A 14,083-nucleotide genomic window follows, 5' to 3' on the forward strand; every position below is an offset into this window, starting at 1 on the left:
ATTGTTTCATAAATACTGTAAGCGGCACAGGAAACTGCATTAGCAGTTTTTTGCAGAGGATAAAGAAAACACGCCTGTGAGCATTGCTTAATTGTCTGCACCATTTATGTTCATGTCTGTTAATAAATGAGTTATTACACTTCAGCCCGTCTGTGGTTGTTAGCATTGAGATAAATGGAATTATCTGAAGCAAAACCATGTTGTTGTTTTAAATACACATGTAATTAATTCTCTTTGTTAAACTTCAACTATGAGGGTTGAAGCCTCTTTTATATAAAGAATTGTGCAATACCTGCCAAATTGCTGCGTGTCGTGAAGTGAGTTGCGTTTACTGCCCATGTACAATTCAATACAAGTTTCTGTGGCGCATAGCATTCATGAATCAAAAAAGAAAATCGGCGAAACAAAGGCTCGGAGCTCCCCCAAAAAATATGTTTCTCATGTAAGATGTGCCTTGGCTCAATAAAGGTTGCCAAAACATTTTCAGAATGGAAAGTCATCTTCTTTCTATCACGCACAAAAAGGAGGTCACCACCCTCCGAACCGCAAAACACAGGTGATGTAAGGTGGTGAAAGTGCGGGCAATGTGGCTCAAATTGCGACTGCGCTGTCACAGAGCCTCATGTAAAGCAGTTTGGGGAGAGTCAGAATATCCTGACTGCCGTGCGGTGTGATGTAACATGCGGTAAAAACTTGGGCGGGCTTGACAATCACCAATTTGCTTTTGAGGATGTGATGCACTTTGAGCTAATCTGGAAAGTGGTCTTGCTGCTCCACTCTCTGTAATCCTGCGGGGTGTTCGTAATAGGCCAGAAATTGCTTGGGAGGCTTGTATTGTTTTGTTTATGCCGGAAAATAAACTTACCTTGCAGGCAAATATTGCTATTGATTTATTTCCATTCTCCATTTTTCATGACTATCTACTGCGGTGGTTCTGAAAACATTTTACACCAAGTACTGTATCACCTCAAATGCATTTAGCTCTCCAGATAAATAAACATAAGACAATAAAAAATATAGTTATATCAGAAGCAACAAAATTATTCTTACATTAAGTGAATTACACAAAAAAAGGCCCATTTAAAATAATTGCCGAGATGTTTAACATCACACTTAATGTGGGCAGACCAAATATTTTCTTACGAGACATTATAAAGTCCCGTTTGCATAATGTCATTTTTCAAGGTTGTCGACACTTGTCCAACCCATTAGCAAGTTCAATCGTGAATGATAAGCGGGAATGCTTTAAATGAAAACGGAAAAGTCAAAGTAGAAGCAAAGACGGTATCTGATTACTTTGTAGATTAGACAAGCAACAGTGTTGATGCGCAGAACTGCCACTGTTTTGGTGTGGCCTCTTCTTTCTGTCGAATTATTTTCAGACTTACGCTTGCGGATGAAAAGGCCTTTTAAAAATAAAATAAAATAAATATCGATAAAAATTAAAAAAAAAAGGACATTTGCAGATGCCCCCCATCGGCTATACTGCGGTGTGACTTGTATATTCAACAGAAGTGGCTTTGGTTACATTAGAGATGCTTCTCTCAAAAGTCTTCAGGTGACCTCGAAAACTTTTTTTTTCTTCCAGCCCAGTCGTCTCTTTGAAGCCTTTTGTAAGTAATTATCCGTCAATGACACATTGACGGGTCAGTCAAATACCGCCCGCTGCGTCTCATTTCCAGGATATTAATTTACAGCCCGTGAGGCGACATTGGCCCGCCGCAGCTGCTCCGACCGTTTTACTGCCGCCGATAGTATCGTCTGGTGCATCTGGCCTCATCGTGAATGAGTCACACATGTTTTCTTATTAACAAGGCGTGGATCAGACGGACAACTGACCTTGAGCTGTGGAAATTGCGTTCAAGTTATGCATGTGTTGTCTTTTGCCTCGAAGAGCAACATCATAATCAAGTCAGCTTCAATCTAGAATGTCATCTGTTTTTTGACAGCGATGGACGCCCCTCTGAACCTGACAGCCAGCGAAGTGAATCACCGCAGCGCTCTCATCTCCTGGCAACCGCCCATCTCGGAAATCGACAACTACATGCTCACCTACAAGTCAGCCGACGGCAACCGCAAAGTAAGCATCACGTTTCAAAAAAATGGTCTTATGCTGGCAATTTCCCATGTTAACAATGGAAGAGATTTTTTTTTTTTTTTTTTTTTTTCATGCGGCCCCAGCTTTGTAATGGATGACACTTGTTTGGATTAAACTATGATGCGATGAGGATCTAAAAGATTCTTGGCAGTTAGGCGTCATCAAGTGTTTTTAATCTGTTGCTTGTCTAGTAGACCAAAAAAAAAAAAAAAACTGGAGGTAAAAATTTTAAGTAATCCACCAGAATTCAATATTTAAACTTGAATTAAAAAAATATTAATTTGGTATTACCTGAAAGTTTTACCATCAAGTAAAATTTGTCCGAAAGGTTTAAAATTTGTCAAAATGCTCAATTAAAAAAATGTCCTTATTTTTATGGATCAGCCTCAGAAAACAGGTTCGCCGTGATTGGTCATTAGCTCAGCCCTGAGCAACTGTGATGATGTCATTTTCAGTCGACAGAAGTGACAAAATGGCCGCCTCCAGAGATTTTTTTTTTTTTTTGGCGTTAACTGATAGTTCACAAATCCAATATTAATCACAATGCTTTGTTTAGACTCGTGAGGGGCATTGAACATTTTATTGCAAAGAATTTTTCTGGCTTGACTTGCCAACTTTTGGCCCGTAGCGTATGTGTGTATAGAATGGCATTTATCACTGACTACCAGTACCTAAATAAAATAAAAAAAATAGTATCAATTCTAAGCTGCTTTTGGGTCATGTGGAGGATCACATCTGTTGCTGTTGACGTGATCCCAGATCACGTACTTAACTGTTGGATCAGAATCATCTGTCGTGCTTGTGCTGCACTCCAAGACACACTATTTCAAGACATTCCGTTCACTATTGCCCCTTCAAAAGACATACATTATTAATGAATGAAGCAGCAGTTGGCAGTATAAAAGGTTAGCTTTCATCTCATGGGAGTCTTTACATAGGCCTGAAAATACTTGGGAGTTATTACATTGCTCCTCGGGGACAGTTTAAATTTCAGAGAGCCCGCCACTGTATACGGGAAAGGAGACGTTGTATTCATTTTCACCCCGCAATTTAAAACAATTCCCCCGTGTTTTACAGTTTGGTAGTCTTTTGTCATTTTTTTTTTGTCAAAATACCGAAATGATCAAGCTGCTTGTGACTCAGCCGAGGCAACAGACATGTTTCTCCAATGCTGCCCGGCATCCAATTTTCACCCGTAGAAAGCTTTGTCCATCAGGGTTACCGTGATAGACCGTGAGAAAATTTAGCAAGACTTGAATACAGAGGCAAAAAAAAAAATCCATGGTGCACTGAATTTCATTCAAATGAGGCGAACTGCATGACACAAAGAAGAGCACAGCGACACCTCCCTCATTAGCGGCTTGCGTTAATTTCATGCGTGTGATCAAGAAGGCTGCATCGTTCCGTTGGAATCGGAAAAATGTCGGTAGTTTACCGAGTTGCGCCTAAGAGGGAGAGAAGAGCCACTCGCGTGTTGAACCAAACCGCTCTCCTCAGCCGCAATTTCAAGTGCCTTTTTCCTCAAGGCTTTCCAAGCGTTTTAAACGACTTTTGGCTACAAATTCTCCGTTACTGCAGCTTCTTTGCCTCACAGATTAGAAATGATTATATTTAGGCTCAGTACTTTATCTCATTAACATATACAGCGCATAATATATGCTAATGGCCCTGTGTTTTTACATGCTGCCCTGGAAAGATAACGCCTCACCTTTGGTTCACAAGGACAAGCGCACGTCCGCCGGGCATTTGACCGAGTGCAAAGTAAACCACACCTACAAAATCACCACGATGCGTTTGGAGCTGTAGATCATCCTCGCTTTCGCCTGCAGTAAACGTCTTGTCTTGACCCTAAAAACCGCCGGTGTCCTTGGAGACGGAAGAGAGACACCATTTGCCAGCTGCTCTGCTGCATAATTCACACGGACACATTGCCGGGAAATGTGTGATATTTATTGTGTTTCAAAACCTGTTAAATGTTTGATTTGAGCCTCTTCATATTTTACGGTGCACCCGAGGAACAACTGCTAGATTTACATTGCATGCTTCAAGTCACACCATTTTGATTTATTTTGCTGTCATAACACGATTGGTGTATGCGTTGTGACAGCGTGATTTGGAAAAATACCAATATTGTCAGATTGCAAGCAGGCCGCTTTCAAATGAGGGTAAAAATCCAAAATGTCTATAAATGAACACCATATACTGTAGCTTAGATTCACACCGTGCTTTATAAGTACAGACATATGCATATCCTCCGATGTACATTTGAGGTGTGTAAGTTATTTCAATTGCCTGTACAACAGATGAGAATGGTGGGCATATGAATCATTTCATTTTTATTTTTTATTTTTTTTTTGGAGTGGTGACATGCTTCCAATGACGTACATAGTCATCCACTTTAAAAGCTTGAGCTCCTTAATTTGCTTTGCTTAACTCACTACCAGCCGAGTAAAAAGATAAATAAATAAATAAATGAATAAATGCATCTTTGACGTCTTTAGCCGTCAATGGCAGTAAATGAGTTAAGTGATTATCCGGGGTAACTGCGATTATTACTCGACCCATTTTTGTACCACTGCAGTGTGCAGTCACCAGTTCCAATCACAACTCGATGGGAAATGTTTCAAGGCTACATAATATGATGATATATAGAAAGTTGATAGCGTGAGCTTGTTTTTTTTTTTGTTTGTTTGTTTTCCAAACATGACTTTTTTTCTTTTCTTTGGCAAAAAACAGAAGTAACTGGATCGCTCCAAATGTAGTGCTTTTAGTGTTTTGGCACTGAGTAATGGAAATGTTAAAGTAACCTACTTTTGCCTGAATGTCTATTATACTCTAAGTCGCATGTGTGAACAAATTGTCTGCGTTCTTCTACTCTAGGAGTTGATTCTCGACGCCGAGGACACGTGGATTCGCCTGGAGGGCCTGCCCGAAACCACCGAGTTCACTGTCAAGTTGCAGGCGGCAAGGGGTCTCGACACCAGCGCTGTCGTCTCCACGACCTTCACCACAGGTGCTCTCAAAACACGGCAGATTTTTTTGATTTTTGTGGGTCCTCCTCGGGCGCAAAAAAAAAAAAATAATCTATTACTACATGTGTTGTGTAGGCAAATGAAATTCATTCCCGGCCTTTATGAATTGCAAAAAGGGATGGATGTCGTAACTGCCATGCAAGTGTACTGAACTAATTGAGGTCATTGAAACTTTACATCGCATTACATTTGATCCACTTTTCGCACAAAGCATCTTTAGTGCAGCTTTAGGGGGGGGTGGTGTAAAATCCTTTTTTCCTCTAAGCCTATGCTTATTTCCAGGTGCCACGCATGTATGCAGCACGAGCTCCAATCCTCTCAAGTATGACATTGCACCTCCTCCTCTGCTCCTCCGCAGGGAGTCGGCTGTTTGCGACGCCTCAGAATTGCGCCCAGCACCTGCTCAACGGCGAGACGCTGAGCGGTGTCTACACAATTTACATCAACAGGGACCCCAGCCAGGGCGTGCAGGTGTACTGTGACATGAGCACGGACGAAGGAGGCTGGATTGTAAGATGTTGCTCAAATCAGTTGCAGAACAAATTAGCTGACACGGAATATCAACAAGGTTTCTGTTATCGCCGTTTCGTTCAGGTGTTTCAACGACGTCAGAACGGCCTGACTGATTTTTCCAGGAAGTGGAGTGACTATCGGGTCGGCTTTGGAAACCTGGAGGATGAATTCTGGTTAGGTAAGGCTGGATCACGAATGGTCAAAAATCACATACGTTCATTCAGCAAATACAGTAATCTGCCAGTATCGGAATGGGAAAGGCAATTTCAAACTCATCTCACAACATTACCTTTGAAAATAAATGATGTACATTATTGATGATTTGATTTGGGGAAAATAATTCATCAGAGGTGCATGTACATGCTAAAACTCTAGTAACCTCTACTAACAACCCAGGCTAAACTTGGCTCCTCCCCAACATCGAAAGCTCATCTCTCACTCGAGATGCAGTTGCGGTACTACTTTCCTATTTCAACAGAGCTTTGACTGAATCTTGAATTGATTTGACTATGCATTATTTTTCTTATTCATTGTCATCTTCTTTCCTTGCAACTGAATGAAAAGGATATTTATATGGAAAAATAAGTTAATAATATTAATAATATATATATATATATATATTAATAATAATAATATATATATAAATATATCAATTTTATATATATATATATATATATATATTAATAATAATGGTAATAATCTATTTCAATCGATATTTTATGATTAGGAAATATGTTGCACAAAACTTTGAGTATTTGAAATCCCACCGTCCCCCACATCCTGAAAAGACAAAGCAACAAAACAACCTCACTGTCCTGATGCCCCCCCCACCACTCATTATGAAACAATAATCATATTCATGACTAAATGTGCAAATGAGTTACCTTTATCGAAATGCCACAGTTTGTGTTGTTGTTGTTTTTCTGCTGCAGATGATTAAAGGAGATTATTACATGAATATTTCATTAAGAACTTCAGAGGAAGAAAAACTGTTGTTTTTTGTTTTTTTTTAGCGTCTTGATGAGAGAAATTAAATAGAACTGCCGGGAGTTTTGTGTTATATTATCGCTCTGTTGCAATTCTCACTTTTCTGGATCATGACACAAAAAAAAAAAAAGTTGAGGCAGGTGTCCATCTATTAGAGATAAGAACACAGTTATGTGTCATTTCACATCAAACCCCAATTTTGAGCAATCTGCGCTCGCTTTTATTCAGCACGACAAGCTTTTAAAAGAAGGTCTTAGCGTTTTCGCTCAAAGGGAAATGAAATGTGCAATATCACTTTCTGCTGGTATGAATCAATCATTTATTTGCAGGTTATCCAGCAAAGCGGAGCTATTACCTGCCATGGCGCTGGTGTGCCTAATATAATGTAAAAATGAGAAGAAAACCCAAAGTGAAGCTGTTTTATCATTGGCAAATTGTCAATCACATTTCTTTACCAGCTACCAACATTTTGGAAGTTTTTGATTCACGTCAAGTGTGTCCGCATCCGAACCTAAAAGCCTGTTTGTTCCTTTTAGCGCACGCTAAGACCGAAGACCATTTGCAGTTCAAAGTTGCGCTCGCTTTACCTCTTAGGTCCAATATAAGACATACTTTCCCTGTTTTCAGCCTGCAAGCCCTTCTTTCTTTTAAAAGCAGCCTAATGTCACCTCGGGATGTAGAGCAGCTCTTTGCTCCATTGTAAGCAACCTTCCCACCCCATGCCATTAATCCAGTTCAACCTTCAGGGAAATAGCACTCTATAGTATTATACTTTGTAAAAAAAAAAAAAAACACACAAATGAGATAACTAAATAGAATGTAAAGAATTAAACAGTTTTTGTGTCAGTTCATTGGACAACGTGCTGCCGGTGTGGACTCGCAGTCTAATACCGATATGGTTGGAGACGGTCACAACTTTGCAGTAATATTAATCATTTTTCCCTCAGCATATTAATTTATGCCAATGATTATGATTATATTGTTTGTCTACCGTTTTTGTTCAAATATTCGTTGTTTAAATGGTTCTAACTAGGCCCGTCAAAATCAAAGTGTTAACTCGGGTGATTAATACAAATTTTTTTAACTCACTTAAATATTTTTAACTCAGTTTGAGTTACTTCAAAAATAATTTGCATACTTTGTACCATATTAGCTGTGCATCTTTAGCCCGTCTCAGAACAAAACACCGCGTTCAAGTTACCACTGGGCCTTGCAAACCAACACTGCTGGAGTGGGGCGCTTGTGGGCAGTTTTGAGAAATGTTTCGAAGAAAAATGCCTGGATCTCCATTTAGATCGTATCCAAGAATCAAAGAAAGCTTTAAAACAGTCTTTGAATTAAATATACTTCATATTGGGTGATATTATTCAAGTGAATGTTACAAGCTTCACAAAAAATAGGAGTTGAAAAATGTGATTAATCGCAATTAGTCATGGAATTTTATGTGATTAACCCATTGAGTACCATTGACGGCCAAAGACGTCAAAGATCCTTTTTTTTTTTAACTTGGTAGTGAATGAGTAAATTAGTTAAAAAAATTCATCACTTGACAGCACTTGTTCTAACATTGATGCCTAACAATTGTGCTATCGTCATGACATCATTTTCAGACAAACCAGACATAAATCCAACGTTCATTGACTTTCACTCTTCTTGGCGCAGATTTCCGTGAACGGTGATTCGCTCCACACTCACCACCTCCTCCACATGCAGGACAGTGATGTATTTCCCCGTATCGAACTATAGTCATCGAAAGAAAATTGGCTCCCAGTAAACAATGTGCAGATTAAGCTTCATTGTTATGTATTGTATTTTGCAAACGGCCACCAATCAGGCTGGTCCAGTGCCATCCCTCTTCCTTTGTGTCATATTCACGATGCAATAACCCAGACGAACCATGCTTATTATAATTACATCCAATGGTCGTTGTTTTCTCTTTGGGTTGCTCGCCCTTATTCCTGCATGCGTGCAATGACGATAATAAAAGGCGACAAGGTGATTTTACTGCTAATGTTATAGGAAGAGGACTCATTCGCGTGTCGAAAATGCTTTTTTTTTTAAACGGCGGAGCGCGTTTGGAATAGAGCACGGACTCAAGCCGTGAAACTATTCATGGAAGAAATGTTTATAGGCTGATAATGCAATCCTGTTATTCAATGCAAATTAAAAATGACTGAATGTTATATTCATCCCATCTCGCTGTCGCCTTAAGTGCCTTGGACTTGTACCGTAGATTAGATTTGCTCCCCACCGACGTATTACAGCAGAATTGCGCGTCCTTATCAGTCGAGGCTTTGGGCGTGTAAGATTATATCTGGCGAAAAGTCCAGTTGAGAGGCTGCTTGTAGATGGCAGCATCTTAGCTTTTTGCCGCGCTATTCTGATCTCTCGGGTCAACACGGCGTCTTATCAAACGGTCACACCAAAATCCTATCTGGAGATATCCGACTATACAACGTAATATATTGTATTACGTTTTTTATTCTGTGTGACCACGGGGTTGGTTGTCTTTTGACTCTTGTGTCCAAAAATATTTCAGTTGTAAATTCTATAGCAAACTAAAGCGTAAGGTGTTAGCAAGAACTGTTTATCCTTCTCATTTTCCAATTCATTGTAAAAATTAATATCATTAAAGACGGTAGTTACAACAAACTGCATCGCAAGGATGGTCTTCACTCGCGATTGGATTGTTTGTCACAATTTTATTTTCATGGGACCCGTATTTTAAACACGGCAAGAAGGCAGAACTAAATTGAAAGCTTTAATTGCATTTAGAAATATTAGAGCATATATTTGAACACAAAATGAGCCGTTTTGTTACAAAGAAAAAAAAGTCTTTTATGACAACAAAGTGGCCGGTTACTGCAAACGTTATGTGGCGACCAAACCCAATTTCTTAGCGGCATCGATGTCAACAACTTTACAAGCTAATAAAAAGCTAAAATATAGCCTTTCCTTCACACTTTTAAGGGGAGCCGTTGTTCTGTTATAAAATGATAAAGTGTAAAAGTCCTGTTTAAAAAATACTGGGGATCTCGTCTTTTATAGTTTGAAATGGAAAACGCGTAAGACCTCTCACCTCAAGTTTAGACGGAGCTGTGATCGCTTGTCCATAAATTTCCAACCCACAATTTGAAAGACTGTGAGACAACAAGCAACCTAGCTTTGCCTTACTAACTGTCACTGTATTAATTTATTTATTTTTTTTAATATGGTCTCACTTATATGATGTATTTTCACCTGTCTTGATCGTAACCCCCCACAATACACGTGAGGTCACTGAAGTTCTGAATCTCAATATGTTCTTGTCACTCAGGTTTGGACAACATCCAGCGGGTCTCCGCTCAGGGCCGCTACGAGCTGAGGATCGACATGAAGGATGGGCAGGAGTCCGTCTACGCCAATTATGATAAATTCTCCCTGGGAGATGCCAGGAACCTGTACAAGCTCAGGATAGGAGAGTACAACGGCACTGCCGGTAAGTGCTCGGATATTATTTTGCAGACTTTGACGAAACAATTTCAATGTTAACTCAACTAAAAAAAAACATTTCGCATGGCAATACCGCCTGCTTTCTTCACATCTTGTTGTTATCCCCCACAGCCATGGCAACTAACTTGTCCTCCTATCTCTCGTTCTTTTTCCCCTGTGAACCAAGGCGACTCTCTGAGCTACCATCAGGGACGGCCCTTCTCCACTAAAGACAGAGACAACGACATAGCTGTCACCAACTGTGCCTTGTCCTACAAAGGAGCCTGGTGGTACAAGAACTGCCATCGAGCCAACCTCAACGGGAAGTACGGCGAGTCCAGACACAGTCAGGTCAGTCCAAAAAAAAAAAAAGAAATCAATAAATCAGCCACTTGTACAAACTCATTCGGGAAACCAAAAAAAAAAATGTCATTTCCAAGTTGGACACTCTTGTGGACATGCAGCTCACTGCTTTGAATCAAAGTGATGAGGTTTGTAGACGGGTTCACTTCACATTATTAAGGTTGATCTTAACGTTATGAGTGGTCAGTGTCTATAATGTGCCTCTGTGTTTTTTCTTTGCTGGAAAAAATAAGTCGCATAGTCCTGTGTGTCTGCGTTTTCTGTCACCGCTTGTAAAAGAAATAGAAATTGCAAAATTGGTCAATTGATCAATTCCATTAAAACATTTGTTGCCTACCACCTGAAAACTAGATTTAAGAAATTGTTTCTATGTAATACAATGTAATATGTCCAGCATTATATCAGTAATGAGTTAGTTTAATTATATAGAAATACACTGCCATCAGGGTTAAGAACCTGAACTTTTACCATTGAAATGTCCTTACTTTAGAATGTACTTTGTGTACTGTGCCTTTTTGATGAAAGAAAGAGAAAATGTGACATTTGCAAGCTTAACTCATCCACTACCAGCCGAGTAAATAAAATGGATCTTTGACGTCATTATCCGTCAATGGCAGTAAATGCGTTTATGGTCATTTACATGACGCGCGCCCTCCGAATGGGTCGGCTATGGAAGGTGAAAGATTCAATCACTCTGGACGAGGCATCCTTGACCAAAGTGCCCTTGAGCAAGTCACAAAGTCCTTTCACAGCCTTTGTGTGTGTGTTTTGTCCACTTAAAGAGACGGGTCAAATGCACTCCTAATGTCCCCTCGGGGGGCTAATTAGGTAAGTGAATCAGATTGAATAACCACACTGGCTGTGCTGATTGGCCTGCTGTTGGAGCTTTAATGAAAGGTCACACTTCCCAAGGACCGTAACTGCTCCAGCAGTTGTCCGCCCATTATGAGACGTGATATTTATCGATCCAAACTGTCTGCCGCCGTCCCCCGGGGCATTGCACACTCGGAAATGATTGAATTCATCCTAGAGCGGGCAGGTGAATTATGTGGAGGGAGAAAGGCGAGAGTTTATCACAGCAGCTGTTTGTGTGCGTGCGTGTAGGGCCGGTCTGGTCCTTCTGACAAGCTACTGATGTCTTTGAGCCTTGTGCCGAGGCCGCTTCATGCCAAGTGGCAAAAGCCTCCAGAGCGTTAGAGCCTGTCTTGTTAGCCTTCCCGTCATCCTTTTGAGAAGCAAAGGAGCCAAAGAGACAGTTGGAAGCTGCAGGATGAAGATTATTAAACAAAGAAATATAGTGCAAGTTGTGTATTTTGAACTAACGACAGTCACTGCTCACCTGCTTTCTTGGTTTGGTCACGAGACGTTCGCAAGCTGCGCCCTTGGACACTGTGACGTTATTCCCCGTGGACAGCAAGTGACAAATGGCCGCCAATGCATTTACTACCAATGGCGTATTATCTTTTGAAAATCCCGACAATCAATCCGAGGCACATTCATATCTTTAAAACATGCTTTCACGTGGTCGGGTCTGAAAACGGGTGACGTTGAAATTCCATATAATTAAATGCTGTGTGTCGACTAGCATTTGCACACACAACAGATTATTGTAAAAAAAAAAAAAAAATTCTGACTTCCCGTCAGGACATGATTGGGATACAATGCAAGTGTGTATGTCTGAAATGAAACATGACTTCCCCTCCGCAGTCCTTCAACCGTGTCGGCTGCAAGCACCTTTCTAAAATCACTTTGGTTTGCTCCTGCAGGGAATTAACTGGTATCACTGGAAGGGACACGAGTTCTCCATTCCCTTCGTGGAGATGAAGATGAGGCCGTTCAACTTCCGCAGCATCAGCAGCAAGAGGAGGCGGTCGGCGCCTGTATAGGTGCCAGTATGAGCCCGCCTCCCAATTGAGAGGCGGAGATGGGTGGAGCTTGGACGACTGTTTGGATGATGCTTCTCATTGAGGAGAAATGGAAATGTGAAAAATCTGGCCTTTTTTTTTAAAAATTAAAATCAAGCAAATAGTCATTTATTTTTTTTATCACAAATGATTGCCAATTGAATTTGAAAAGAAAGAATACCCCCAGAGTTGAGGAGGCAGCGGTGACAATAAGGCACTTTTGTTTAGCAGTATTTAATTATTTTTTTTTTTTTTTTGTGGGGGTGAAATTAAAGCAACAAATGTTTGGCAATCCGATTAATAGGAGCGAGCATCAAAGGAAAACATCGTCCAACCTCTGTTTGTCTCCGCCTTGCATACGCGTAGAGCCGTCTTTCCCTGCTGTCCTTCCTCCCAGGAGGTAAAAACACTGTATGTAATTTATTCAACTCTTTGAATGACAATTCTTCTGTTTTCTGTAAAAAACAAAACCCAACAAAAACAATAACAAGGATGCGCTATTTTAACCCTTAACAATAACACTTTTAACAACAACGCTAAACGCCGTTACTGTAAGATATATAAATATATTTTTATAACTGATCTTGTGGCAAATTTGATTTGATGCCTTTTCATTATTAGATTCATGCAAACAAGACAACATGGGCCTCTTTTACACCAATTATGTCCAGGTTGGTTGTTGTATCATCGGCATGGAAACAAAATGGCGGGACAAAGTCTTTTCAGCTGGGACCAGAACCGGGACGGGAGCCGTGTAAATGCTTTACGTCAAGGGTGCAGATAGAGGAGCAAAAAAGTGAATAGTCATTTTTGTTAAATTGGATCGTTTTCAGCGGCACACTTTTAAGTCCTGCCTTGTCTGAATTCTGTGTAAAATGTAAAATGCCGGCTCTGATGAGACTGTAATGAGGCGTCTCCGTGTAAAAGAGGCTAACGAAGACGAGAACATTTAAGCAGGACGTTCAGATTCATAATGCAGTGCAGCTTCATTCTGACCGATTTTATTCATGTCAACTCATCCCCGCCAATATACATTTGTTTTCTTTTTCAATATATAAATCTTGTTTTTTTTCTGGGTTTAATTTCTGTGTTCACTGAATTTCATTTTTGTCGTTGTTGCATTATAGTTTCAAGCGCTGTTGAATCTTGATGTAGTGATGGTTTGAATACCAAAGATGCGAAACATAGGAAGAGATGTAAAACTATAGAAGCCGTCCGTCCAAAACACAAGCGTTGTGCACGACATCTTGCTACCAAGGGATTTTGTTTTCAGTCTTCTTCGTAATTTTTTTTTTTCCATCAAAACATTTTTCTTCCTGGTCACACTTAATGGGTCGTTACTTTTTTTTTTATTTTTTTTTTTTTAATCCAAGCAATTAAACAGTCAGTTTTGCATAATATGCCCCCTTTAGAGCTGCAACCTGACCTCAAACTGTCAACTCAAGCGCATCTTTTTTGGCCTGGAAAAAAAAAAGAAAATGAAAAAATGATCCAATTTGGATGTCACCATCGCTGCCAGCACAGACTGAACTCGACGTATTCCGCTCATATACTCGTGTCGACGTGAAGATATCCCGTCTTTTGATACTCTCCTCTTTTAGAAGCAGACTAATGCCAAAAAGCGATTCCCTCTCTTACTGACAACACTGCATGGCCTCTCAACTGCAGTTCCACTTGTCGTTCTTAGGACACGTTTGCCCGTCTGGGCTCGAGTC

The 14,083-nt window shown here is 40.2% G+C and overlaps 1 protein-coding gene across 3 annotated transcripts in view; it reads left to right on the top strand.

Annotated features, from left to right (window-relative positions):
- tnr (tenascin R (restrictin, janusin)) overlaps positions 1–12,425 on the top strand; it is a 114,057-nt gene extending 101,632 nt beyond the window's left edge. For all 3 annotated transcript variants that reach the window (XM_088311657.1, XM_088311658.1, XM_088311659.1), the window contains 7 exons: positions 1,950–2,080; positions 4,979–5,111; positions 5,489–5,640; positions 5,725–5,821; positions 9,947–10,108; positions 10,289–10,452; positions 12,231–12,425. In XM_088311657.1, the coding sequence (XP_088167783.1) occupies positions 1,950–2,080; positions 4,979–5,111; positions 5,489–5,640; positions 5,725–5,821; positions 9,947–10,108; positions 10,289–10,452; positions 12,231–12,350 (959 nt within the window). In that variant the 3' untranslated portion in view covers positions 12,351–12,425. The remainder of the gene's footprint in view (positions 1–1,949; positions 2,081–4,978; positions 5,112–5,488; positions 5,641–5,724; positions 5,822–9,946; positions 10,109–10,288; positions 10,453–12,230) is intronic.
- Positions 12,426–14,083: the final 1,658 nt, after the last annotated feature.

Source organism: Idiotropiscis lumnitzeri, chromosome 12 (assembly GCF_059441095.1).
Source record: "Idiotropiscis lumnitzeri isolate Australia: NSW breed Sydney's pygmy pipehorse chromosome 12, RoL_Ilum_1.0, whole genome shotgun sequence".
In the NCBI taxonomy this organism is placed as follows: Eukaryota; Metazoa; Chordata; class Actinopteri; order Syngnathiformes; family Syngnathidae; genus Idiotropiscis; species Idiotropiscis lumnitzeri.